We start from the raw sequence: 24,593 nt of genomic DNA, 5'->3' as shown, positions 1-24,593 counted from the left end.
TTTAAATACATAGACCAAACTACAATCATTTCTAAGACTTGAGTACTGCAAGGCTAACAATTAGTTGCATCAAAACAAGAACTAGATGGGGTCAGTCATTACCATTTATTCTAGCATTGACCCTTATGCTAAACAACTAAAAAAAGAGGTGCAACTTGTAACTGAAGTGTTTTGCATAGATATTTTGTTTTGTAGATTGCACTGACCATCATTATAAAGACATCCTTGTATCTCTCCATCAGGGGAAGCAAAGCTCATTACTTGGCAAATTACAGCTTCTGCTGTTCAGAATTATATCAGCCTGTACTCCCATCTAATTAAAAATATAATTTCTTTACTTGAAGATTAACTGTGCCCACCACTGTAAAAACAATCATGTTGGTTCTAGGAAAAACTCTGCTAACACCATCTGGCATTTGGTAGAACTGGTACACAAGATCTTACAGCTTTTCAGGGTCTAAGATTAATGTTTGCTGTCTTGAGGGACTGAAGAATCAAGGAAAAAGCATTTCAAATTGTTCAACATTTAGGCATAAGCCAAGTAAAATTTTTGTATTCACAGCTGTAATCAAGCTTGACATGGATTTATGAATTTGGGTGAGTTTTCTTTCCCCAGAGAACAGGTACGTGCTCGCTCCCCACAGCTTAGGTATATTTAGAACACCGGGTGACACTGCTGCAAAGTGTTACTTTGAAGCTACATTAGGTCCGATCTGAGACTTGCTATACTTTAGCCATAATAATAATAACATAATAATGTTTCAAAAGGCTGAGGGAAACTATTACTCATAAGCTACCTGCATCACTGCCTGCTGCATTTTTCACTCCTCCGTGCACCACCAGGTAGATGGCAGCATGTGCTTTGGTAGTACCCACAGTTCTTAGAAGTGCATTCATAGTTACTGCTAAGTATCTCTGGAAATGAAGTAGCAAACACAGTGCAGATGCATGAGGAGCTTTACAAATAAAGAAAGGTTTCCAGACATTTATTTCTGGAACTGTACACCAGGTATTAAAGTACAACAAATACAAAATAATGCTCAAAAAAATCAGTGTTTATGTACAAATATTAAAACCAATGCAACAACAGCGACTTCCTCTTGAACATCTGATACTAAAACATGTTCCGATTGTCACTTGATTTGTTGTTATGCACAGGGTAGTTACTTTGAACTGAGAATAACTGGAATCTCTATTTTATTAGGAAGACTATAACCATTCCTACTTTATTGTACAATTGATAGTATCTTCCTCCTTCTTTCAATGAAAAATAGGAATAATAAAAATAGTAACATTGTCATTATCTTACAAATTACTGTATTTAATTTCCCTGTCTGTAGACAATGTGCTTGTAATGCTGGGCAAATAGCGTCCCTGTTGGTCAGTTTATCCATTAGTTTACATTCAAAGTAGAAATACTCGTTAGAGACTTTGGTTAAATTAAGTACTATCACTGCGTCCTACTTGAACTGAAGTTTTCCTATATTTTTGACTCTCAGTTTCAATTGCTGACCTAATTCAATTCACTGACCTAATTGTACACAATTTCATGTTCTTCAAACAGTATTGTACATCCTTCAAGTAAATTCAGCAGTTTGAGCATTACAAGAGGAAGACTAAACACTTAAGAACCTAGCATGGGAAGATGATGTGTGACCAACTGTGGTATTGCTATAATCACAGCACCAGTTACACTTCTACATGAATCTGCTACCCTCTTCAGATTCCCTGTACATAAAAACGATACATTTACCAACACTGCAACTGCCCATTATGGATTTTTTGGTTTGTTTGTATGAAGAAAACACGTGGCAAAGGACAAAGAATTCATCACAGTTTGTTACAAGAATTGTGCTTCACTGTGTAACAGCCAAGGCATTGTAATGTCTTCATATGGTTGCAATTCAGTTATATCCATGCTCACTTTTAAAACACAATTCTTTTAATAAACAGTAACAAGTTCTCCATTTAAATGTTTAAACTGAGAGAAAAAAAGTAAGTCCAGCTTTTAAAAGTAAAGTTCAATAAATAGCTATTTTACATGGATAAAGTCATAGTGGTACAAATTTATGAATGTCACATCAAGCATGCACAAAAATGTTACTATACACAGAAGTAGTCAGAAAATATTGAAAGAGATATCTAAAAAGATATGAAGAATTTACATATTTACGAAATCTTGCAAATTATTGCCTCATTTTAACAAGGAATTAAAAGTAAACGATACCAGCTAGCTAGCCAACAGGCTAAATAAGATCAGCATTTATATTAGACTACCCAGAAATAATTCTTCTCTCCTATCATTTTCTGAATTTTGGTCAAAGTCTTTATTAAATAACTAAAGTGTCCATTCAACTTGCTGACAACCCAAACCTTAGACAAGTCCCTGCCTACATTAAGAGCCCAGCAATGCATAGATAAACTGAGTATATTACTGCATCAACTAATGAAAATGGGCATGTTCATTTAAGTGCAACTGGTAAAAGCATTCAGTCATCTTTGTATGATTTTTATATGGGCCAGCCACTCACTGTAAACCCACAGATAAACTTGAATGTATAGCAATGGAAGATTATGGCCAGAATTTTACAAAATTACTTAAAATGGGCTGATTCATAAACAAAAGAAACAACGTATAAAGTTCAGCACAAAACACAGCAGTAAGAAGCTGAGAACTTGGCTAAAAATGTCAAGAGTACAACACAGGGCCAAGGCTACCCGTTATTTACTGTGTACTTACTAAAGTTAAATATTTCAGATGTTTAAGTTAAGAATTGATTACAAAATCATACCTACTTTTGTCCACTGTGCTAAACTAATTTGTTTTTAATATGATAAATGTGCCATTGCATAAACAAAGCAATCTTCATTAAAATGTTGTAAAGAAAACTCCATATGCTGCATCTGAAACTTGGGATGTCAATGCAGTTCACAGTATGCAAAATAAATACCCTCTTCCCTTTCAAATATTAAAGTCACTACTTTCTAATTACTCAGCACAACCTTGAAGCAACTATTAAAACTATCAGTAATGCAAACTTAATAGCTTGAATAATGAAAACAAATTAGTGGCAATTAAATTTGTAATACAAACAGTGCAAAGAAAAATTATGGAAGGATGGGGTAATCCTACTGAAGTGAGGATCAGGCTTTCATTAGAACAACCTGCAGGTTGTATGCTACGACATGTCACAAGCCAATACTATGCTTGGTTCCTGTAGCAACTGGAACAAACATCTGCAAGACAAACATCCTGGATAGCTAAATTGCACTCAAGGTTCAAAAAAAAAAAAAAATGTAATGAAGTTAAATCGTTGCTTTTATGGGATGCATTTTTACTCATCCTTTACTATTTGACCAAGGAAGTGAAGTGCCCTTTTAAAGCCAATGACTTGCCAAAACAAATAAATGCAATCCACGCTAAATAAAAACTTTCAAGCATGTACTTCAAGGTTCCACTATTACTACATAAACTAGATAGTCCCTCAAATCTGTAACACTTTGAACTGCAGTGCTCCAAACAACTTAAGATGCCTTCCAAATGTAGACTGTTTAGTGGTAAATCCTAAGCTGTGCAGACTGTAGCTTTATATATCAGCTGCCTTAGGAAAGTTAAGGTACACGATTGCATTACTCTTCAAAGTTGTGGACAAAACACCATCCAAATACACTATAGCCTAAAACTCATCTGTTTAAACCATTAAGTTTAAAGTACACAGACGTCTATGGCAGCATGATTACTTCTGTGTAAGGTAGCCATGTCCTTTAATTTTGCAACAGCATTCAAGTGTAGATCTTCACTTCGCTCATCTTAAGTCCCTTGTGCTAGCTTCCACCAACATGAATTTGCTGTTTTGTAAACTGAAGTGCTCTAGTTTAGTATCACATGAGAGAAGGTTCCTTTTAAAAAACATCCTTGTATGTTTGTGCAGTTTAAAATAAAGAAACCCATCCCTGCCTTTATAAGGGGGGGGGGGGGGAATGCTACATTGAGCAGGGATCAAGATCGGTACCTGTAAACATTGTTATTCCACTGCATCCATTACAGCAAAAATAACTTAGACTAAAAAAGCCACTCCAATCTGTTCAGAACTTCTGTGCTGGTTTTGAAACGGCGGCCTCCGTCTACAGGCTTTAGGAAAAAAAAAAAAATGAAGCAGAGCTTAAAGCTGCACCACAGAGTTCTCTTAGTCCCAAACTCTGCCACACATCCTATGACATTTCCACATTTATGGACTGAAAAAAGAAATTACTCTTGATAAATCAAGATATAGTTCTATACATACAAAGACATCACTGATGTCATAAAGTTCAAACTTCCAGTGAAAGACTAAGCAAACCTGATAGTTCCCATCAAGTTTACTACTGCATAAAGTACCCACTGTTTGTTTAGTTTTCCACAGTCATTCTGAATGAAGGGCAGCATGTTGATGGAGAGTGTGGGTATTGATAAAACCATTTGTCTCATTTGCAGATAGACTGCTGAAGTCAGCCACTGAAACAGCCATTTTGGCACTGGTAATGTGGTGTGTGTGGTTCTCAAAGTCCACACCTAGGTTATTTACAGAGACATCATTCATGAAAGATTCTGGGACAGCAATCCCCATTTTCAATCTCTTTGCAGGTCTTTCTGCCTCCTCACTGCACATGTTCATTTGGTTTAGCTCTGAGTGATAAAAGCCAGTCTCGAATAAATTAAAACAATCACTTTCACCGTTGCTAGGCAAGTTAAGCAATTCTTCTGTTCCAACAGGCACATGATTAACTGGTGCTCGGGGTAAGCTGTCCATGGGAGGAAAAGCATCATCCAGGCAGTTCACATCGGAAGTGTGGCAGACTGTAGCTACACTGTTTGTCAGTGCTGGAAAACAGATGAACACAAATGCAAATGAAATAGTTGTTTGTGTAGTTCTAACCAAGGTAATTTTTTTTTTTTCTTGATTTACCTGTCAACTCATTGGCAGTGATAGAGTTCAGAATGCTTAGCTGTTGATCAGGAATAGTTTCAGTTCGACTATTAGATGTTAAGGCTGAAGAATGCACTGCTCCGCCAAGGGATTCTGCTTCATCTACCAAACGATCCATGTAGTCCCTAAAAGAATATTGCATCCATAATGTATTATATAACTGGAAAGCAAGACCTATAAATGATGATAGATTTAATTTCAGTTGCCGCAGCCACTGAAGATTTACAGTGCAATAACAGAAGTGGGCTGGGGGGGATGTCTTCTGCATTTATGATTTGCAACAGAAAATACATTCCAAGAACATTTAACTTACGTAACTCCTGGATGATGGTTATATTTCTTCTTTCCAAATCTTGTTTGCTGAGCAAAGTAATCATAACGTTCCGACTTTTTCCACATATAGTAGAAAGCCACACACTCAGCAACTGTTCTAGTTCTTACCTAAAGTCAACAAGAAGAATTGACAAGATTAATGCAAAGACTTAGGCTTTGTCATCTTCCCAATTCCCACTCCTGCAATATTGTTAGTTTTTACTGTTAGAGAACAAATCTTTCCAGACTTCACACAGACCTACAGTTTCAAGTATTACATTTGTTCTACTCAATGCATTACTGGATTTTTTTTTTAACTAGATGGGAACTATCTACATCTAAAATATTTATATTACATAAACATTTTTAAAACTGTAAGATATACCCTCTCTTATGATGGAAAAAGCTGAGCAAATGAATGATCTAAGAGGAGAGAAGCACAAAAGACGCTGGGTACATATTCCTTTGGGGAAAGTTCGTGACTGTGAAGGCTTTGGCAACAGAGTTGTCAAACTGCAATTGTAAATACTTACATAAAACTGTACTCTTGTTGAGAAGGTATAAAGGACTGAAAAAGACTCATTTTGACCTATGTTAACTCTTTGTCTCTTCCCCCAAAATGGAAGGGCTATGTGAAGTCAGATTCTTGGAGGAAAAAGTCATTACTTCCACTTCTATCTGCTTTTTGATGCAGAAACATCATCATCACATCACCCACAGTTCCAGTTTTACAACTCTATCCAATATACAACTCTATCCAATCCAGTCTGGCAGTAAAATATATTTGAGTGTTTTCAAACATACAGAAACATCAGTGGTGAATCCAAAATGCCTTGGGTGCAGTAGTAAACCTTGCTAATTTAGGCACAGACAAACCAGGAAGGGGAGGAAATTAACAGGTGTCCATACGCTAATGCATAAAGTCCCAGTTAACAAAGCTTTGCACTGCAGTGATAAGGAAACACATCTTGTTAAACTCCCCGACACACTAAATCTTGTCTAGCTGACACTTGCTGTATACAAGTGACATTGCCTTATGCTGGATCCCAGAACTTTCCCTAAACTTTGCCTTTTGCCTGGGAAAAAAAACCCCAGTTGATTTCTTTGACAAATTCTGGTCCATAGTGACAGACATATCAACACCTGTGCTCTGTTCCATGTTGGAAAATATATTTATAGTCTCTGATGCGTTAATGTTTATTTGTAAAGTCCATTTAAAATCTGAACTATCCAAATTATTTAGGATGGGTTAAACCAGGTATTGGGCAAGACCAGGAGACTGTTGTTGAACAGCAGCCACAACTCTATAATATTCACCTGAAATACAATAAAAACACCAGACTCCTAAAGAAAAAACCTCTTCAGTGTAGTATCAAAAGCATTAAGGAGGTATAAAGGAAATTTGGAAACACTGATGTTGTCAACTACTGCTTTTTCATAGAAATAACAAAAAACCCTGTACTTCAGGCACAGAGGAGTCAATCAAAGCAATCCAAACCAAGCTTAGAACTCCTTTTTTGCTCAGAAAGGAGAATATTATGGATGACTAAACCTCATGAAAACAAAGAAATCAGCCTGATTCTGTAAACTTGCGCCTTTCTAGTGACACAAGAAGTTAGGCAAAGATGCATTCTCCCCTCCTACAGCCATGGTATAGAAATACTGTTCCAGGAAAGGCACAAATTTAAATTGAATTGTAATGCACATGCATAAAGAGAAGTAATGTCAACTTAAGCTGATTTCAGAGACAACATATTGACTCATCTCACAATGCCTAGTATTTCCAATGACATTTGGAAATATTAGCTCAAAGAAAGGAAAAATTAGCTCTAAAATGCCAAATTTATTTTAATATGGTTCTTATTTCCCTCTTCTGTACGGCTTCTGACAAACAGATTGTCTTCACGTATCATACAATTTACCAGCTCTTCCATTTAACTCTAAAATACCAACCTTGTTTTTCTGTATGAGATGAAAGTCTTTTCCATACATCAGAAGTGCATTTTCAAAGCTTCTGCATTCTTCTTCTGTCCATGCTGTCATCTCTTCTAGACGATTATAAAGGTAGCATGAGAAATTCAATTTCACTAACCTTTTACAAATAATAAAATTTTTGTTCCTAATGGATGAATATCCAAATGCATTCTTTAAAAAAAAGTAATTCAGTTATTTAGATCCATGCTATTTCCCCTACTGAGAAACTATCCTACCTGAAATTTAACATTCTTCTTTACAAAGAATGATTTAGAAGAGTTTGATTTCAGAAATCTTTCATCCTTGAAGGCAAAAGATATTTCAAAGGTTTATTGTTCTTAATAAGTCTGTCATCAAAAAATAGTGTTTGATAACATCACTGAGGTGGTAAGTGTGATGATTTTTCTCAATACTTCTTGTTACACAGGGCACAAGGAACAACGGTTGCTGGAAAAAGGAGTGAAGGAAAATCCTGTTTTGACGGATGGCCTTGTTCTGACTGAGTGAGCATCAGAGACAAGAAGGCCTGATAGAGCCCAGCCCTGCTGTGCCAACCACAGGAGCAGTGCTAGGCCCACACCCTCCCAGGCACTCAGCAGTCCAGGCCACGTCTTACCCAGGAGTCAACCACCAGCCTGGATGCCAACCCTGGTGCATGGCAAATCACAGCTGAGAAACAGGGTGGGATGAACTGTCATCAGGAGGGCAATTGCAACCTGACACAGACAGCCAAGGGATCCAGCACAGGACAGACTGCCCAGAACATACAACACCTTGCCTGATCTCCTAAACACCCTGGTGAGGTAGTGCACTTCTGGAAAAGGCACAATGCACCATGGAGGAGTGCCGCAGCACTAAACCTAGATCAGGAAGCCATATAGGACAAACTGACTGGGACTACACTCAACATGATCCAGGCTTTTGAAAAATATGGGATATCTGGGAATACAGAAAAAAACAAATAACCACCTGGTCCTAAGGAGGCACAGATCTCTTCTAACCCCTTCAGGTCTCTTAAGGAGAAACTTCTCTTCTTGTTGTTGTTGATGTTAATGATTAAATCTGCATTTTCTAAAACTAGATTTTGGTTTGACAAATGACAACAAAAATCATTCAAGACTCTTCTTAATTTCGTATCTTGATTGTACCTTTGTGTATATATATAAGTAAGGAGGGATTTTTCAGATTTCTTACATTCATAATGGTGATCCCAAAAGTTTCCACTCAACAAACATTTAAAGCCAGTGGGGGAAAATGCATTCACACATTTCAAAGTATCTCTGGAAGCAGACACTGAAAACAAGATCCTTCTGCTCCCAGATGAAAGCAATAATCACTCCACTGCACAGCTATTCTTTTCTTTCTCAGTCCCATCAATTTTGTATTCCTTACTACAGAGTTCTCAACCTTTGAAGAGGAAAAAATACCCCTGTGTAAAGTCTTACTGTTAAGAAACTTGTCTGGCAGTGGTGTATTTTTGATTTCCATACTGAGAACAGTAGTGAGCTTCAGCAAGTACAGTAGATCACAGTATGATGGCTACTCTAAGAGACAAACACTGACAACATTAGAGAATCATAGAATCATTAAGACTGGAAAAGACCTCCTACATCATGAAGCCAAACCTTTGATCAAACACCGCCATGTCAAGTAGACCACAGCACTAAATGCCTTATATCAAGTCGTTTCTTGAACATCCCCAGGGACAGTGATTTCACCACCTTACTGGAAAATCCCTTTCAGTGTTTAACAATACCATCCATGAAGTTCTTTGTAATATCTAATAAAAACTTCCCCTGCTGCAGCTTGAGGCCATTTCCTCTCATCCTGTCACTGGTTACCTGGGAGAAGAAGCCAACCACCACCTGGCCACAACCTCTTAGGCATTTGTAGAGAGTGACAAGGTCACCCCTGAGCCTCCTGTTCTCCAGGATGAACACCCCCAGCTCCCTCAGCTGCTCCTCACAGCACTGGTGCTCCAGACCCTTCCCCAGCTCCGTTGCCCTTCTCTGCACTCACTCCACACCTCAGTGTCTTTCTTGCACTGAGGGCCCAGACCTGGACACAGCGCTCGAGGTGTGGCCTCACCAGTGCCCGGCACAGGGGGACAATCCCTGCCCTGCTCCTGCTGGCCACACCATTGCTGATCCAGGCCAGGATGCCATTGCCCTTCTTGGCCCCTGGGCACACCCTGGCTCACGTTCAGCTGCTGGCACCAGCACCCCCAGGTCCTTTCCAGCCACTCTGTCCCAGCCTGTGGCACTGCCTGGGGCTGCTGTGACCCAAGGGCAGGACCCGGCCCTGGGCCTTGTTGAACCTCACACCATCGGCCTCAGCCCGTGGATCCAGCCTGGGCAGATCCCTGTGCAGAGCCTTCCTGCCCTCCAGCAGACCAACACTCCCACCCAAATTGGTTTTGCCTGCAAATGGACTGACAGTGCACTTGATCCACAACATTGATGAAGATACTAAACAGAACTGCCCCCAATACAATGTGAACCCTGGAGAACACACAAGCTGGATGTAATTCCATTTACCATCATCCAGATGGATTTACACCAGTGAAGAGTACACCTGTCCAAACCATGGGCTGTCAGCTTCTGCAGTACAATGCTGTAGGAAATGGTGTCAAAGGCTTTACGGAAGCCTGTGGTGCCTCAGATAGGCAACTGCTGAAGCCTCTAGGTAGGCAACATCCACAGCCTCTCCCTCATCTACTATGCCTTACTCCTCCATCTATCTATCCCTTACCATTTTAATGAGGATATAACAATTCCACTCAAACTTGGGGATGGGGTATGGGTAAGGAGTAGTAGTCCTTAGGATGGAATTTTGGCCTCTAAGCCACAAATGGACAGAGGTATTTTTCAATCCTGAAACATAAATCTAAATTCCAGAGAATTTAGATTTAGATTTGGATTTAGGATACAGCCCTGCAGCTGATACTTTAAGGTCTACACAATCTCTTTGTGTACATCAAGTTTTTTAAAGCATTCTTCTTACAGTCCTTACTGCCCCCTTCAGCTTGATCTTAGTGTCCTGATTTTGGCAGAGATAACTTTCTTTCTAGTAGCTGACACAGTGCCATGCTTTGGATCCCACATGAGAGTAATACTGATAACACATGATGTTTTAGTTGGTGCCAAACTGTGCAGTTAAGGACATTTCAGTGTCCCATGCTCTGCAGCAATCAGGTGCCCAGGAGGCTGTGGGAGCAGGGCCAGGAGAGCTGACCCGACCTGGCCAAAGGGATATTCCACACACAGACCGACACGGGCAGGGTGTGAGCTGGGGGGAGCTGGCTGGGAGGGGCCAGGCCCTGCTGAGGGACAGGCTGGGCATCGGTCAGCAGGTGCTGAGCAACTGTGTCACTGTGCATCACTCACCTCTTGGGGGTTTTATCCCTCTGTCTCTCCCTTTCATTACAATTATTATTGTCATCAGTATCATTAGTATTCCTACTATATTCTTTTTTTGCTTCAATTATTAAACTGGTCTTAGCTCAACCCAAAGTTTTACTTTTTTCCTCTAATTCTCGTCTCCACCAGGAGAGGAGGTGGTGGGGCAGGAGTGAGTGAGTGAGCAGCTGTGTGGTACTTAAGGTGCCAGCCGGCATTCAACCACTGTGGGAGACACTTGTCTCTCGCAGCACCCAAACTACATACATTCAACTTCCCTCTGGATCTGGTCCTGAGCAGAGGGCTATCTGCCAGAATATCAACTTATAGCCGAGCTCATAACCCATTCCACTTCACACAATACACACACGAAAATAAAGGACAAAACCCCACCTTTGTTAAATGACAGACTCTGGTTTTCATTTAGGGGATTAATAAATAAAAAGGACGAACGAGATGGAAGACTATTTTCCAATGCAGGAAGAAAAGAAGGGAAGGTCAAAAGCAAATCCTCAGCCTTTCTACAAACTGCAAACTTCTGCAGCAGAACTTCCAACTGGCTGTCAGATTATAACTAATTTGTGCTAAAGTCATCTTGACAGGGGTGTGCTTGATCCTACTCAAGGATTTTCCACATCACCTTTTTTTTTTTAACCACACTTTTCTGAAAAATCAAATATTTTCTTACCCTGAGATGCCTTTCCATTTAAGCAGTATCTCTCGATTGCTTCTTTAACATTATGGCTACATTTAAGAAGTTCATACAGCGCCTAGAAAATAAAAATAGTCTTTAAAAAGAGTCAAAGTTTTCTAATATCCAATCTAGATCACCAAAACTAGTCTTCCAGTGAACCTATCTAGCGAAAAATAAATAAATAAATAAATAAATCTTTATATATGATGAAATATTAAAAATAAGAACCAAAACCACCCAAAAAGCTGAGGCAAGATTTTGCTAAGAAAAAAGTAAAACATTACATGCAATTATTAAAAAGCCTGAATTTGTCAACAGTATGACAGTCAGAAACATCACAGATCACAAGGCTGCCAAGATTCAAATACTCAAGATTTTTAAGCACGTGCTTAAGAATTTTCAGTAAGATCTTGACCCTATAATATCCAACTAAGGAATGAAGACATTGCGTAGTGGTGCCTTTTATTATAAAGCAGAGAAGGAGACCACATGTTAATTACAAAGTGTTGTGTCACAAATGGAACAGGATATAAAACCTACTTGTTCATTGTCCCGTGTATGTAGTCCCTCAGGAATTCTGCCAATCATTTTTTCATTTCCTGTTCTTATGGAGGTTTCAAAAAGGTATTCTTTAACTTTACTTTCTGAGATCACATCAGGTTTCCAAAGTAAATGGTCTTCATTTTCATAAGCTAATAAAACAGAAATCCATTCATGCCAGGTAAAACATTTTTAAGGCTGTAACTTTAAAAGCTATCTCACAAATACAGGGAACAGGTCAAATCAAGCATGATCATACCACTTTCAAACTGCAGATCACTTTGGCTATTTATTAATTTTCAACTACAATTTGCCAAAAATTACATAACAGAATGGCAATCTATACAGCAAAATGGTGATTTGTTTTTCCGTTCAATAGCAACTGAATGCTGTTATGAACTTGATGTGTTGAATGCTTTAAGTGATTAGAATGCAGAGTCTTCCACAGAGCTGACCTGAATCTTTGTCAGTCTGTGCCTATGTTTCAATACTAGATTAAATTACAAATCCTTCACTCTGATCAATAGATGTGACTACCACTGCACATCATGTTTCATGTACTCTCCTGGCAATATAGAAATTGAGTTATTTCATTCAAACACAGAATCATAATGGTTGTTACAGCACAAAAGATGGAGATACTCAAAGCTCTCCTAAAACAGGAAACATCAGGCTAAGGTAAGGAATAAAATGATGCCTCTGAAAGTTCTTCTATGGCTTAACAAGAAGGAAAGCTTTCAGACAGACATGTTGCAGTGTAAAGTTTATAGGAGTGAAGAACTGCCTTCTAGCTCAATTCTAGTAGCTGAACTACATAGCACAAATGTAAGCCCCTATTTGTCATCGATAACTCTTCAGGGCATACAGAAAAAGGCTTTCACAGAATCCTCCACCCCTACAACCAAGCCAACCCTCCAGAGTGCTGGTGACACTCCTCTTCAGCTTTATCAACGAACACAACACAGTGCTTTTTGCTGGAAGATTCTCCTTGAGCTCTCTGATCTGGGAGCTACCGCTCTGCTCTTGGCCATGCTATCAGACAAGACTTTCACTGGTTCTCACAGCTCATTAGGGAGACAATTGTCAGATGAACCCCTCCTTGGTCATCCTCGGGTAGTAAGAACTTCCTTAGTTCTTGCTGAGGAGAAGTCAAGATGTGGAAATAGTAGAAGAACTACCCACATAAATCCAGTCCTTACTCCTTCATTTCTTGCAACCCATTAGCATCATCCTTGAATCTTAAAAAATTTGAGGCTTTCCTAGATCTTAAGCAACACAAGAGATATTCACATCCTAATGCTTCCAGCTCCATCCCTACCAGACAATTCTTCTTCCCTATTGCAAAGGATTATTCCTCAAAAGAGCAGGTGACAGTATTGAAAAAACTCAATACAATTCTTTCAAATCATATACCCCTTAAATGTTAAAGAACACAAGCACCTTACAGAGTATCAAAAATTCACTGAAAAAAACCCACAGAATGCCCTTCATTTATTATTATATCACCCTACCCATTTCTTAATTTCATAGCTGTTCCAACCATGAGCAAATTTTTTTGCATTATTTGCATTTTTAATTCTACAGCTATATGTGCTAGGTTTCTAAAGAAACAACATAAAACTCTATTAAATAAAGGCTCTTTCTTCCACACTTGAACTACTGCAATTTTTAACCTAAATTTGCACTGGAGTAACATAATGTTTAAAACACCACATTTTTAAGAGACAGTATAACAGGACCTATAGAAGGAAGTTTAAAATAGCTTCATTGCTTTGTTTTCCATACCAATTTGGTAACTCATATGGTTTTACCTGCCAAAAAAAACAAGCAAGGAAAAAGACTGTTTTGAACATCTTCGATGTAAATTAAGTTACATGCTCATAGACTAGCTATGATTCTCCAACAGGAGTACTCATTCTTGACCCACAGTTAGTTGACACCTAGTATCACCAGACACTTAGAATTAACACTCTCAATTTTGTCTCTTAAGAATGTCCTCTCCAAGTTGAAGTCTCACACTTCTGACATATAAGTATACAGTTGCGCTACTTCAATTTTCTAGTATCGTTTTTTTAATGGTCTCTGAGACTTTAGCTAGGTAATTGAATTGACCTTACAAATTCAAACATTTTTCCTATGTGCTGTATATAAACATAAAATAAGAAGTAAACCAATTAGAACAACATACCCTTCTCATCATCATTGCATCTGCCAAGGTAAGCTGGAATTTCAGCCTGGTACTGTGAGCCAACCATTATTTCCTGCAAATGTAATAGAAATGAAGAGAAAAAGTTTTTAACAATATTTTGTATGTGGAAGTATTAAAAAATGTCATTAACCTGGCATGTAACATAGAATTCTTGAATGAAAGTACAATTTTAGATACTAAAAATCTTACTGGATTTTTCTTAACAAAAAGTTCTAACTTTTAAAAAAATATAATTATTACCTTTCTCAAATCTTCAGATGAATTACCATTGTCTGCCTCTATATCTTCACCATCAGATTCCTTATCTCCATCACACGTGGTGTTTGCTTCAGAAACAAATAAGTTTGCTTTTAGCTATGAAGAGTTTTCCGTTCAAGCACAGAACTTCAAGATATCATTTACTTTTGAAAGGAGCACCTGCTTTCATTCAAGGAGACACTTATTGTGCATTTGTTGATCTAGATTTCTAGCAAAACCAAACTAGAATGAAGTCAGAACACATTGAATTTTGATACTGCGGAACTGAAACATTTATCATCATTGCAAACGACACAATCTACTTTATTTCCAAATGTCAAAAGGAAATGAGATGCATTTTTTTTGTTGTTGATTTTCTCAAATAAAAGCTTATACCTAGAGAAAAACCAGAAAACTTCCAGGGCTATGAGCTAGCTTCAAGTTAATCACAAAGAGAGTAAAGCTGAAGGATTGCCTTTATTACCTACTAAAATCTTTCATCCGAAGTTTTAAACGGCATTCAAAACATTCCTTTAAACCAGGCTGCCTTAGCACAGAATGAAGATACAGGAAAGAAACTCAAAATGGAATAAGTAAAATACAGCAAAAGACTGCTTATTCCTCTTAAATCTTTTTTTTTTTTAAATTTTGTTTCCCCTTCCCTTAAGAAGAAATACAGCAGAGACCTACAAACAATTCAAATACATTACTCCATAGAATAACTCACAGAATCTGAAATGCTGTGGTACTGGGTTGTGAAGCAGTTCTATTTTTATAGTTGTATAATCCCCAGGAGAAGGGAATCCACAGTTGTGACCGGATTATAGCTATTTTGTATTCTCCAACTTCAGAAAAAACATACTCATAAACTGGGCTAAAATTTTAGCTTCATCATGACTAAAACATCATGAACATCAGAGACAATATCCATGACTGTATGGACTGAGGGTCTTCTGTAGTCATTTAGTGAGTAGAATCACTAGTCCCTCTCCTTTTGGTTTTATAAGTAGCAAGCAAAGGGCTAAACTGAATGAATGGAACAATATGCTTGGACAATCACAGGCAATTATTTTGCCCAATTAATGTAAACTTAAGGAAACAGTCTGTGTTACATATTAGATTATGCATATCTTAAAACTTAATGTTATCTTAGAATCTGGGAAATGTACAGAGACCAGAAAAAAGATGGAACTGCCAACAGCACAGAGAACCGACATCTCTTTCCTTGAAATGGTGGATACTTGATTTTAAAATGTCTAGCTTAATATTCTAACAAAGTAACATTTTCAAAGAAAACCATGACAGCTGAGAACCAAGAGGATGGTTTCTTAATCCTCAGTACAGGTGAGGGGCTAAAGACATTTTCCTATGAAGCTGCCACACTTAAAATGTCATATTCATTAACAGTTCACAAGTGCCAGCATGTTTTAGAGTTTGTTTAACTGAAAAAGGGGCATTACAATTTTTGTATCTTTCAACACAAATGTCCTGCATTTAACAGACAGCAGCATGCAAAGGGCTATGACTGCTCATGACTGAGGCAGCATAATCCCTTTATCCCTCTCTCCTCTGAAAAAATGAAATCCCCCATGGAATACCTTAAGATATTTGACAAATTAGAACTGTGATAAAAGTCCTCCATACTACCCTAATTCTAGTACACCACTGAACAAATGAGATGCAACAGGCAATGAGGAATATCTCATCCAGGCTGGGTAACTGAACCACTGGCTCTTTCCCATCACAGCTCCATGGACAGTGAAATTTTGGTGGTCATGGGTTTACAGGCCCTATTCCATATAAAACTACTTTGGCTCATCCCATAAAGTCCTGTGGAAAAGTGTTGAATGTGTGAAGGGAAATAATCACAAAGACACTGTGTCCCAGTTCACATCCACAGGCTGCATGGAGAAGTCACTGGCTTAAAAGCAGCAGCAAAAATTTTAGTACAGAAACACTAATTTAAAAGAATGGCTTACATGTTCATATAATGCACTAACATACTGAAAATCATGAAGGATGTTCCTCAATACTTTATTAACTACTGATTGTGAAATCATTGTCTTTATAGAGAAATTAATTTTACTTGTGCTTTGAGCAGAGAACCAAATACAAGTATTTTAAGACACAGTAATGCCAACCGAAGGCAATGTTCATGTACGGCATCCTGCAAAGCACTGTTTCTCAACAACAGTGAGTAGTACTCCTCAATTTTGATATTTTAAGGTATGAAGCTATATATAATGCTATGACTTTCTGAGTAATTATAAAATTAGGTTTCCTACATCTTAGTGGCCGAGGAAAGAAGTCAGTAGCCTCATGTGAAGTAACTGATGGTGTCAAGTCATCAGCAGAGGACTGCGTTTCTTCATCATCACCCGACAAGAGGTCTTTAGCGATTTCCTCCTGTATCATTAAAATAAAAAAATAAAACCTCAGAGTGACTATAAAATATAGACTGATAAGCACTTAGCTTCAGCCAGTTGTAAGCCTCATCAATTAAACTGAGTTACACTACCATAAAAAAATTTAGCAGACCATACTCCCTTAAATAAAAAGTTACTTTGCTCCTACTAACTTTAGGAATATAACCATTTATTTCAGAGTCAAACACAGTGGTTCCCCTGTCTTCTAGTAAAATAAATGCACAAGAATTTTGCAAGCATCAATCTCAGCTGTTCCTCTGACTTGTTCCAGTAAGAAACGCCAATAGAAACTGCCTCACATACTTAGTGTTCTGTCATTCTTTGCATCACAGAAGCTTTAAAAACCTACTGGCTCCTAAACTCTGGGGAAAAAGCCAAAAAAAAAAAAAAAATCCCAAAAAAACCCGGCCAAGTTTTTTGTAGACTTTTGCTGAGAGGCTACTTCCCCATAACAAAACACCAAAAAGATCTGACATTTTTGTAGGTTAAAGAAACAATATTAAGAAAGAAAAAGCACACTTCCTCCCCTAGCAGATGTGTTTGAACCCCTCTGACAGAGATTTGGAAGGAAAAGAACTGTATTAGACAACAAGCTGACTACATTTTTGTAGCCTCAACACAATCGTGAATCCTAATGAGAATCAGATGTGCAGAGCCATCATTATATCCCTCTTTCTGTGTAGTTTACCATTACATCATACTCACCGGAAAAAAAAAGACATATACTTACTACTTGCATACTTCCTAAGCCCAACTACAAGCTGCACATGCTTTGTGGCCAAAAATCAGAATAAAATCTCAGAATTTAAAGTTAACTCGCAAACCACAAAGGCTGAAGTTGCAGGGTTATCTATCACCAATGCAACACATATAGTCACTACACATAAAACAATCTCTCAGTCCCCAAAGCTGAGACCTTTCTAAAATATATGCATTTGAAAATAAAATTCCAAAGAATTCAAGAGTGCGTTTTCAAGTTATTTTCATATCATTTTTTGGTACTTGATGTGTGGTGGAAGCCAGAGTTATTTCTGGACATCGCATATATTATCGAAAAATGTCACTTATGGACTAAAAAAACCCAAAACAACTAAAAAACCTCCTACTTAAAAGTTCTTAGCATGTGTTTTAGAAGAACTATTGATGTATTTAGTTTTCTTCTGTACTAATATATTGACACTCTATAAAGTTGCTATACATCTTTATTAGAACTAGATGCCCAATAGCCTTGAAAAGCTAGGATCCCAGAGTGACAATGTATATCAAAATTAACAAAGATACATATTTTGTAACATCAAGAGAGTATGACATGTAATTTCTGCTTTTAAACAACAATTCAGGTGAAAATGGTTCTGACTTACTTTATCTAGAGTCATATCTGGAAGTTCATCTGCAAGTTCACTTGGCGAGCTATTTGCACTGGAACCTGGCATAACTGGAATCGTGGGTTCATAGCCATAGAATGCTAGTAAATCTTCCAATGGCATATTTCCTTCCTAATGCAAGAGGATTTACAACACTTCAACATATTGTCAATTACTTGTAAACAGTTCAGGCCTGAACTGTATTTTGTGGAACAGAAATAAAAAGCAATCAAAGAAAATCTCAGCTGAGAGCAGGAATGATTGAAGGTATAAAATACTGCAATTCTATGATAACAATAGTTCACAAACATGCTTCCTGGCATATACTGAAGTTCTGTCAAGGTGTTGGGGGAAACATTTTAGTGGATGAAACTAAAGAGTAGGTACTAAAAATTTGCTCCTTATCTGATTGATTTGTCAATATATCTTAAACCTTGAAGATTTTCCTCCTACATGGCTACAGCTGCACATGTGAAAACTCCCACAAAAGTAAACCAATACACAACTTCTAAGCTCTTCCTTTCATCTCCTGCACAACGTATTTTATATTAACCACTGAGAATGTAACAATAGAAAGCCAAGAAAAGGCAAAAATCAAGAGAAAGGCTTGATTTTTAACCTGTCTTCAACAGCTTTTGATCAAATGATTTTAATACCGATCATCATACTTGCATCCTAATACAATTAATAAAACAATGAACAGTGAAGATTTTTTTAAATTACCTGGTTCAAGACATTGGAGCACGAAAAATGTTTTCAAATATTTACACCTTTAAAAGTTATACCTCTAAAAATTTATTGCCGAACTCATACACGGATTAAATTCCTTTTCTTTCTTTAGCCAGGCAAGGTCTTAGACCTGCAAAGACTTTTCAGAATAGGTGAATGGAAACTCATGTCCAAGTCTTTCCAGAATAAGGATCTAAAGTAATAAAGTCTTTAAGATGAGTGTCTCTCAGTTCTTCTTTAATCTATGATAGAAGCAGTAACAGAATTTTTTTGGAGTAAAACCTCCATTTAAACCATCAGACCTGTCAAACTGCTTCTCTACTTTCTCTACTATAATAGCAAGCTCATAACCAGCAAAATTGCAATTGCAAAGGCAGTAAGGCAACAAAAAAAAAAAAAAAAAAGAGTATAAACACTGTCAACTCCACAGGTAGAAAATTTGTTTTAACATGGAGTACATAAACACAGCCTTGTATCTGATGCTAAAAACCACACTTTTTTGGAGGTCTGTTGACCAAAACTTGCAATTATGCTGAGTGGTGTAAGTGGGTCGCCAAATGGTAATGCAAGCAGCATTAATTTCTGGGTGTCCAGCACTCAGCAGGCATTTAGAATGTGTGGTACACTGCCACGGATGAACAAGAGGAGTAAACACGAAAAACTTCTTATTAAGAAATGTAAAATGGAATAGGAAAAGCCAAAGAGCACACTGATCATTTTGTACATCCACTGAATACTAAACTGATGAAACTAAGACATAGAAATATCATTTACATATAAAATTAATGTGACCCATCATGCCTAAACCAGGATTGTTTGTCTGCATACTGGAAAAGTAAAATCTGATCAACATAATGAAACACAGCTAGATGTCATTTTAATAGTATGCAAAATGTACAGTTTCAAGATACAGGTGATCTTAGATGACAGGCCTCTATAACCTAGTCAGTGATTTCTCTACCAAAGCATATGTGCTCCTACTAAAAAAAAAAATATGAGCACCAATACCTTTGAGAAGCTAAGTTCAGCCTTTTCTGATGCACTGCTACATCCTAACCTTTCTTTTAAACAAACTGTAAATGAATTTTTGCAGAAAACTGCACTATACAATATAAATTAAAGGACAGGTTGAATGTTCTTTTCACTAGAAAAGTTACAATATGTATGGAGATTCACAAGGGAGAGAGTCGCTCTTACCTTTTCTAAATCTTCAATTTCAGAGCTGAAATTTTTGCTTTCTTCCATCATTTCCTCTTCTTCAAGAGTTCGCTCATCATCATAATCATGTACCAGCATTTCAGCAGATGGGTCAAAGTCATGATCCTCAGATGATAAAGAGCCAACTATCAAAAAAAAAAAAACCTTAATGTGAGATACATTTTCCCCTAAACCAACATATGAAATAAAATTCCGGCAAAAACAAATGGCATGAATTCTCTTACAAAGAGGGTCAGAACTCTCAGTGGAGTAACAAATTCATAACTACTTGACAAATTCAGCTGCTTTAGATGAGCTCTCCTTTCCTTATTTTTAGGACATCTTTCTCCCTTGCTACAAAAAGCATAGCAGGGAGAAGTACCTAAACAAGCAAAACTAAGTTTCAGGGAGTACATTCTCAAATTAATATTGTACTGAATAAAAGTTTGTTCAAAACACCCCTGAAATCATCATTAAGATATAAAGCACACACATCAAAAGATATCAGAAGCTGCAAGACTGTGATCTATAGATTCTGATTTTATTGATGTGATTTGTATGGTAACAAGCATAGTTTTTCACTGGCAAACAGGTAACTTAGTTTATTAATTCACATCCTACTAATAGAAAAATAAAGTGAGACTCTCTTACAACTGCTTTAGCCTCACAAATGGGTCTTCTAATAAAATTAATTTGTAGTACTTGATCTAGAAGAAGAAACACAGAAGAATTTCAAGAAATACTATGGAAATTACAATAAAAATAACAAAATGCTTCTAATGGATCACATGAATTAACCCAGTGTGAAAGCAACCCAGTGTGTGGTCCAACAGATGCTTTTTAATTACTGAAGATGATAGATGTATCCAAAAAAGTACTATTATTTTAAATGAACTTTGTCATTTGAAAGATTATTATTAGAGTCAGTCAGTTTTTGAGATTAAAATATCCTGCATCAGTAGTCAGTGTTCTCCAGTAAAGAATCACCAAATTACAAGGTTGCTTTGCTTTTCAATGTTCATTTCTTTATGGCTTTCAGGTTGGAGAAAAAAGACTTATCACTATATTTCTCTTTCACTTCTGGTTTCCCCTTATATACTATTGCTCTGTTGCAATCCTTAGTTTTCAAGCATCAAAGAAAAGGAACTATCTACTATCTAACTATCCTTCTGTCAAGGAACTTCTACAAAAGTTTTGAATAGCTCCAAATTTTCAACCCTCTTCAAAAATAATACAATATTCCTCTTTGCACTGCTTTCAGCCTTGAGACAGCTGTATATACCAACACTCATGAACCTTAAAGAATGCAATTTTTCATCATTTATACTAAGTATTCATTCTCCACATGCAGGTAATCGAATTTGTTCAGCTTGCCTAAGACAAAGGTGTCAAAGTTTGTAATATCACACCGTAGAGAAACATACAGGCCAAAAATGCTTTTTATTCACATGCTATTCATATTATGGTCTCAAAGAACTTTCAGCATAGCTAACAATGCTACTACAGTTCCAAAAATGACATTATATGTTTAATCCTCCTGCTGTTGGCCATCACATCCTGCTCAAGTTTTAAGAAAGTATCAACTGGCTAAATCTAGCGTATACTTATTATGGTGTGTTCAAGATTATTGCTTCTAATTGCTTTTCTAACTAGTTTTCCATCTAACTTAAGGGGAAGTTCTGTTCCACAGACATTAAAAAGTCCCATTTCTCTTGCAGTTCCGAATGTTCAACACCCCATTTAAAATACACAAAACTATATTGAAAAATAGAAGCTCAGCAAACTTCATAGCAGTTAAAAATGATAACAAACACTGCAGAGTGTATCTGCATAGAAGCAAATATGTTCCCCAAATATTTGAGAATAGCCCTGCTGATGTTAGTGATGCTTGGCTGCATTCCAAAGAAACTTAACAGCATTTAGTTACTGCCTTAAAAATCACTTGTTGTTATGATTTTAAACATTTTCTGTTATTACCAAGGAGTCAAAAATTTAAACAAGCCTGTAGTTATCAGCAACAAGAGAAGCTGTCTCTCTCCAGGCTATGTGACTTTACTGAGATGCTGACTTAAAAGTGCTACAGAACTTCGATTTCATTTTTGGCTCCTAACAATTTCCAACTGCAATTGGACTTAAGTGAAGGATTCCGCAGCGCAAATCTCCTCTTAAAAACCTGGCAGGTGGTTAACAGCGTGCACACGAAGCCTTAGGAAAACTACGAGGGGATAAATTTGGGAAGGAGCAGCAAGGAGAGAGCGGCGTGCGGGCGACAGGCCGGGTGCCGATGCAGGAGGTGGGCGAGGACGAACCTGGGCTCGAACTCCCAAAAGAAGCCTGCAGGGAAAAGAGCGAGATGAGAGCGGGCTCCCTGCGGCCCAGCAGCAGGCAGGGCCCTTCACTTCACGCAGCCGTCGGAGCTGCCCCGTTTCCCCGCCACTCGGCGTTTCCCCGCTCCCCTCCAGCCACAGGCTCAGCGTCCCGCCCTGGCGGCCGCTCCATCCCGCTCACCCTGGCCCGTCCCTCCTTCCCTCGCTCCCGCCTGTCGCTCTCCGTCCCTCCTCCCCCGGCACAAGGCCCCCCTCCGGGGCCGCGCAAGGCCCGGCCGGCGCTCCCGCTCCCCGGACCGGCCCCGGCCGGCAGGGACGTGTCACGGACCGCACCGGCCGCCGCCTCGTCCCCGCTCCTAGCCCGGGGCTCGCTCCTCCTCCCTCCCCGCGGGCGGTTCTCCGCGGCCCGCGCCGCAGCGGCGACACCGCCGGCGCGTCCCGCTGTCCCTCGGCCGCCCGCGGGCCGCGCACCGGCACCGCGCCCGCCCCACGGCCTGGTCGCGCAGGCTCCGCCGCCCCGGCTCCGCAGCCCCCGTCGGTCCCGCCGAGCCGCCGCGGGGACGCCTCCCGGGGGTGCCGGGACGGCGCGGGGACGCTGCGGGCGCGGGGTCCTGCGGGGCGCCGGGCGAGTCCCGCGCCCGGCCCGCTCTGCCCGCTCACCTCCGCCATATTGGGACGATGGGGCCGAGCGGCGGCGCCGCGCCGAGTGCCCGGATGGCGCCGTGAGCCAATGGCGGCCGCGGGCCCGCCGGACCGTCCGTGCGGGCGCGGAGGGACCGGGCCGGGCCGGGCCGGGCCGGGCGGGGCGGCGGAGGCGGGGCAGCGAGCGCCGGGACCCGCCGAGACCCTCCTCTGGCGGCGCCGCCCCGGCCGGCGACGGCGCTCGGCCCGCCCCGGCCCGGCCCCGCCCGGAGAGGGCGCCCGCCCCGCCGGCGGGCGCGGCGGCCGGGAGCGCCGGCGGAGCGCTCGGGAGCGCCCGGAGCCGGGTGACTCTGACACCCCGGGCTGGGAGCGCCGAGCGGGAGCGGACCCGGCCGTGCCACCTCGGTACCGGGTGCTGGCGTGCAGGAGAGCTGGCGTCACGCTGACCCCCACGCCCTAAGCGTCAGGAACGTGAAACAGAACTCCAAAGCCTTTCTGGTGTGCGCTGTCTGCTCTGGCAAACAGAGAAAGTAAAATTTACTTTGCGGTGTTTTTTATCTAAAACGTGCCTTGCCTCTTACGTGCAATTTGTATCTACTCCTTTCTACAGAATCACAGACTTGTTAGGGTTGGAAGGGACCTCGGGAGATTCCCCTGGTCGAAACCCCTGCCACAGGGTGGATGTTCAACTCCGTGACTTGCCTTGGCACCCTGTTCCAGCCCACTGCCACCCTCAATGTAAAGTTTTTCCTCGTGTTTAGGTGGAACATTTTTTGTTTTAATCTACGTTATTACGTCTTGTCCCGTTGCTGGGCACCACTGAGAAGAGTCTGGTACCATCCTGTTGGCACCTGCCTTTGAGATATTTATACACATCAATGAAATCTCCTCTCAGTCTTCTCTAGACTAAACAAGCCCAGGTTCTGTGGTCTCCCCTCATTAGAGAGATGCTCCAGACCCATCATTATCTTTGTTGTCCTTCACTGGACTGTCCCTTTTACTCCTTGTCTTTTTTTGTACTGAGGAGCCCAGAACTGGATGCTGTACTCCAGATGCGACTTCACTAGGGCCAAGTAGAGGGAGAGCATCAACCTCCCTTGACCTGCTGGCCATACTCTTCCTGTTCTCTTAGTAGCATTTTTTGTCCCACTGGGCTGCCTTTACCTTGATTCCTTCATCCCAGGCTATAAAGACTGATTCTTTTAATTTTGGATTGACAAGTTTCTGCTTCTGGCCAAATTTCAATGGCCATACTTGCTATATTGAATATTGCTCTGCTGGAGGGGTGGTGTGTGTCACAGCAATACTCAGAGGCAGTAGTGCCCCAGGCTGTCCCCACATGGGGCATTGGGGAGGCTCAAGGCTGTACACAAAGTGAAAGGCTGCTTTGGATGAATCTTAAGTTCGGTTTGAAGAGAGTGTAGAGATCTCAGGTTAGTTTAGGTATTTGAGCAGGAGAGTTCTACAATGCTCAATTCATTCTGCTGGGACCTGTTGCTCTGAAAAGCTGAGTAAATTAAATTGTGTCTTTCCGCCCTGCGGAGTCTAATGTAATTCAAGTGCTCGAACTGTTTGAA

The 24,593-nt window shown here is 39.8% G+C and overlaps 1 protein-coding gene across 2 annotated transcripts; it reads right to left on the bottom strand.

Annotated features, from left to right (window-relative positions):
• Nucleotides 1-990: 990 nt before the first annotated feature.
• MIER3 (MIER family member 3) lies at nt 991-23,110 on the bottom strand. Of its 2 annotated transcripts, none has more exons than XM_040090589.2 (13): nt 23,035-23,110; nt 22,357-22,381; nt 20,048-20,193; nt 18,119-18,253; nt 16,617-16,737; nt 14,335-14,420; nt 14,074-14,146; nt 11,886-12,037; nt 11,340-11,421; nt 7,233-7,327; nt 5,281-5,408; nt 4,947-5,092; nt 991-4,861 (listed from the first exon to the last, which is right to left on the bottom strand). In XM_040090589.2, the coding sequence occupies exons 1-13, from the start codon at nt 23,041-23,043 to the stop codon at nt 4,404-4,406; spliced, it is 1,656 nt and encodes a 551-aa protein (XP_039946523.1). In that variant the 5' UTR covers nt 23,044-23,110; the 3' UTR covers nt 991-4,403. The 2 variants fall into 2 exon arrangements, with proteins under 2 accessions (XP_039946523.1, XP_039946525.1); XM_040090591.2 differs by having other exon boundaries at nt 997-4,861; nt 7,233-7,324; nt 23,035-23,059.
• Nucleotides 23,111-24,593: the final 1,483 nt, after the last annotated feature.

This window comes from Hirundo rustica, chromosome Z (assembly GCF_015227805.2).
Source record: "Hirundo rustica isolate bHirRus1 chromosome Z, bHirRus1.pri.v3, whole genome shotgun sequence".
Lineage (NCBI taxonomy): Eukaryota > Metazoa > Chordata > Aves > Passeriformes > Hirundinidae > Hirundo > Hirundo rustica.
Note: the sequence above shows the minus strand (reverse complement) of the source record. Positions and strands in the feature narration are given on the sequence as shown.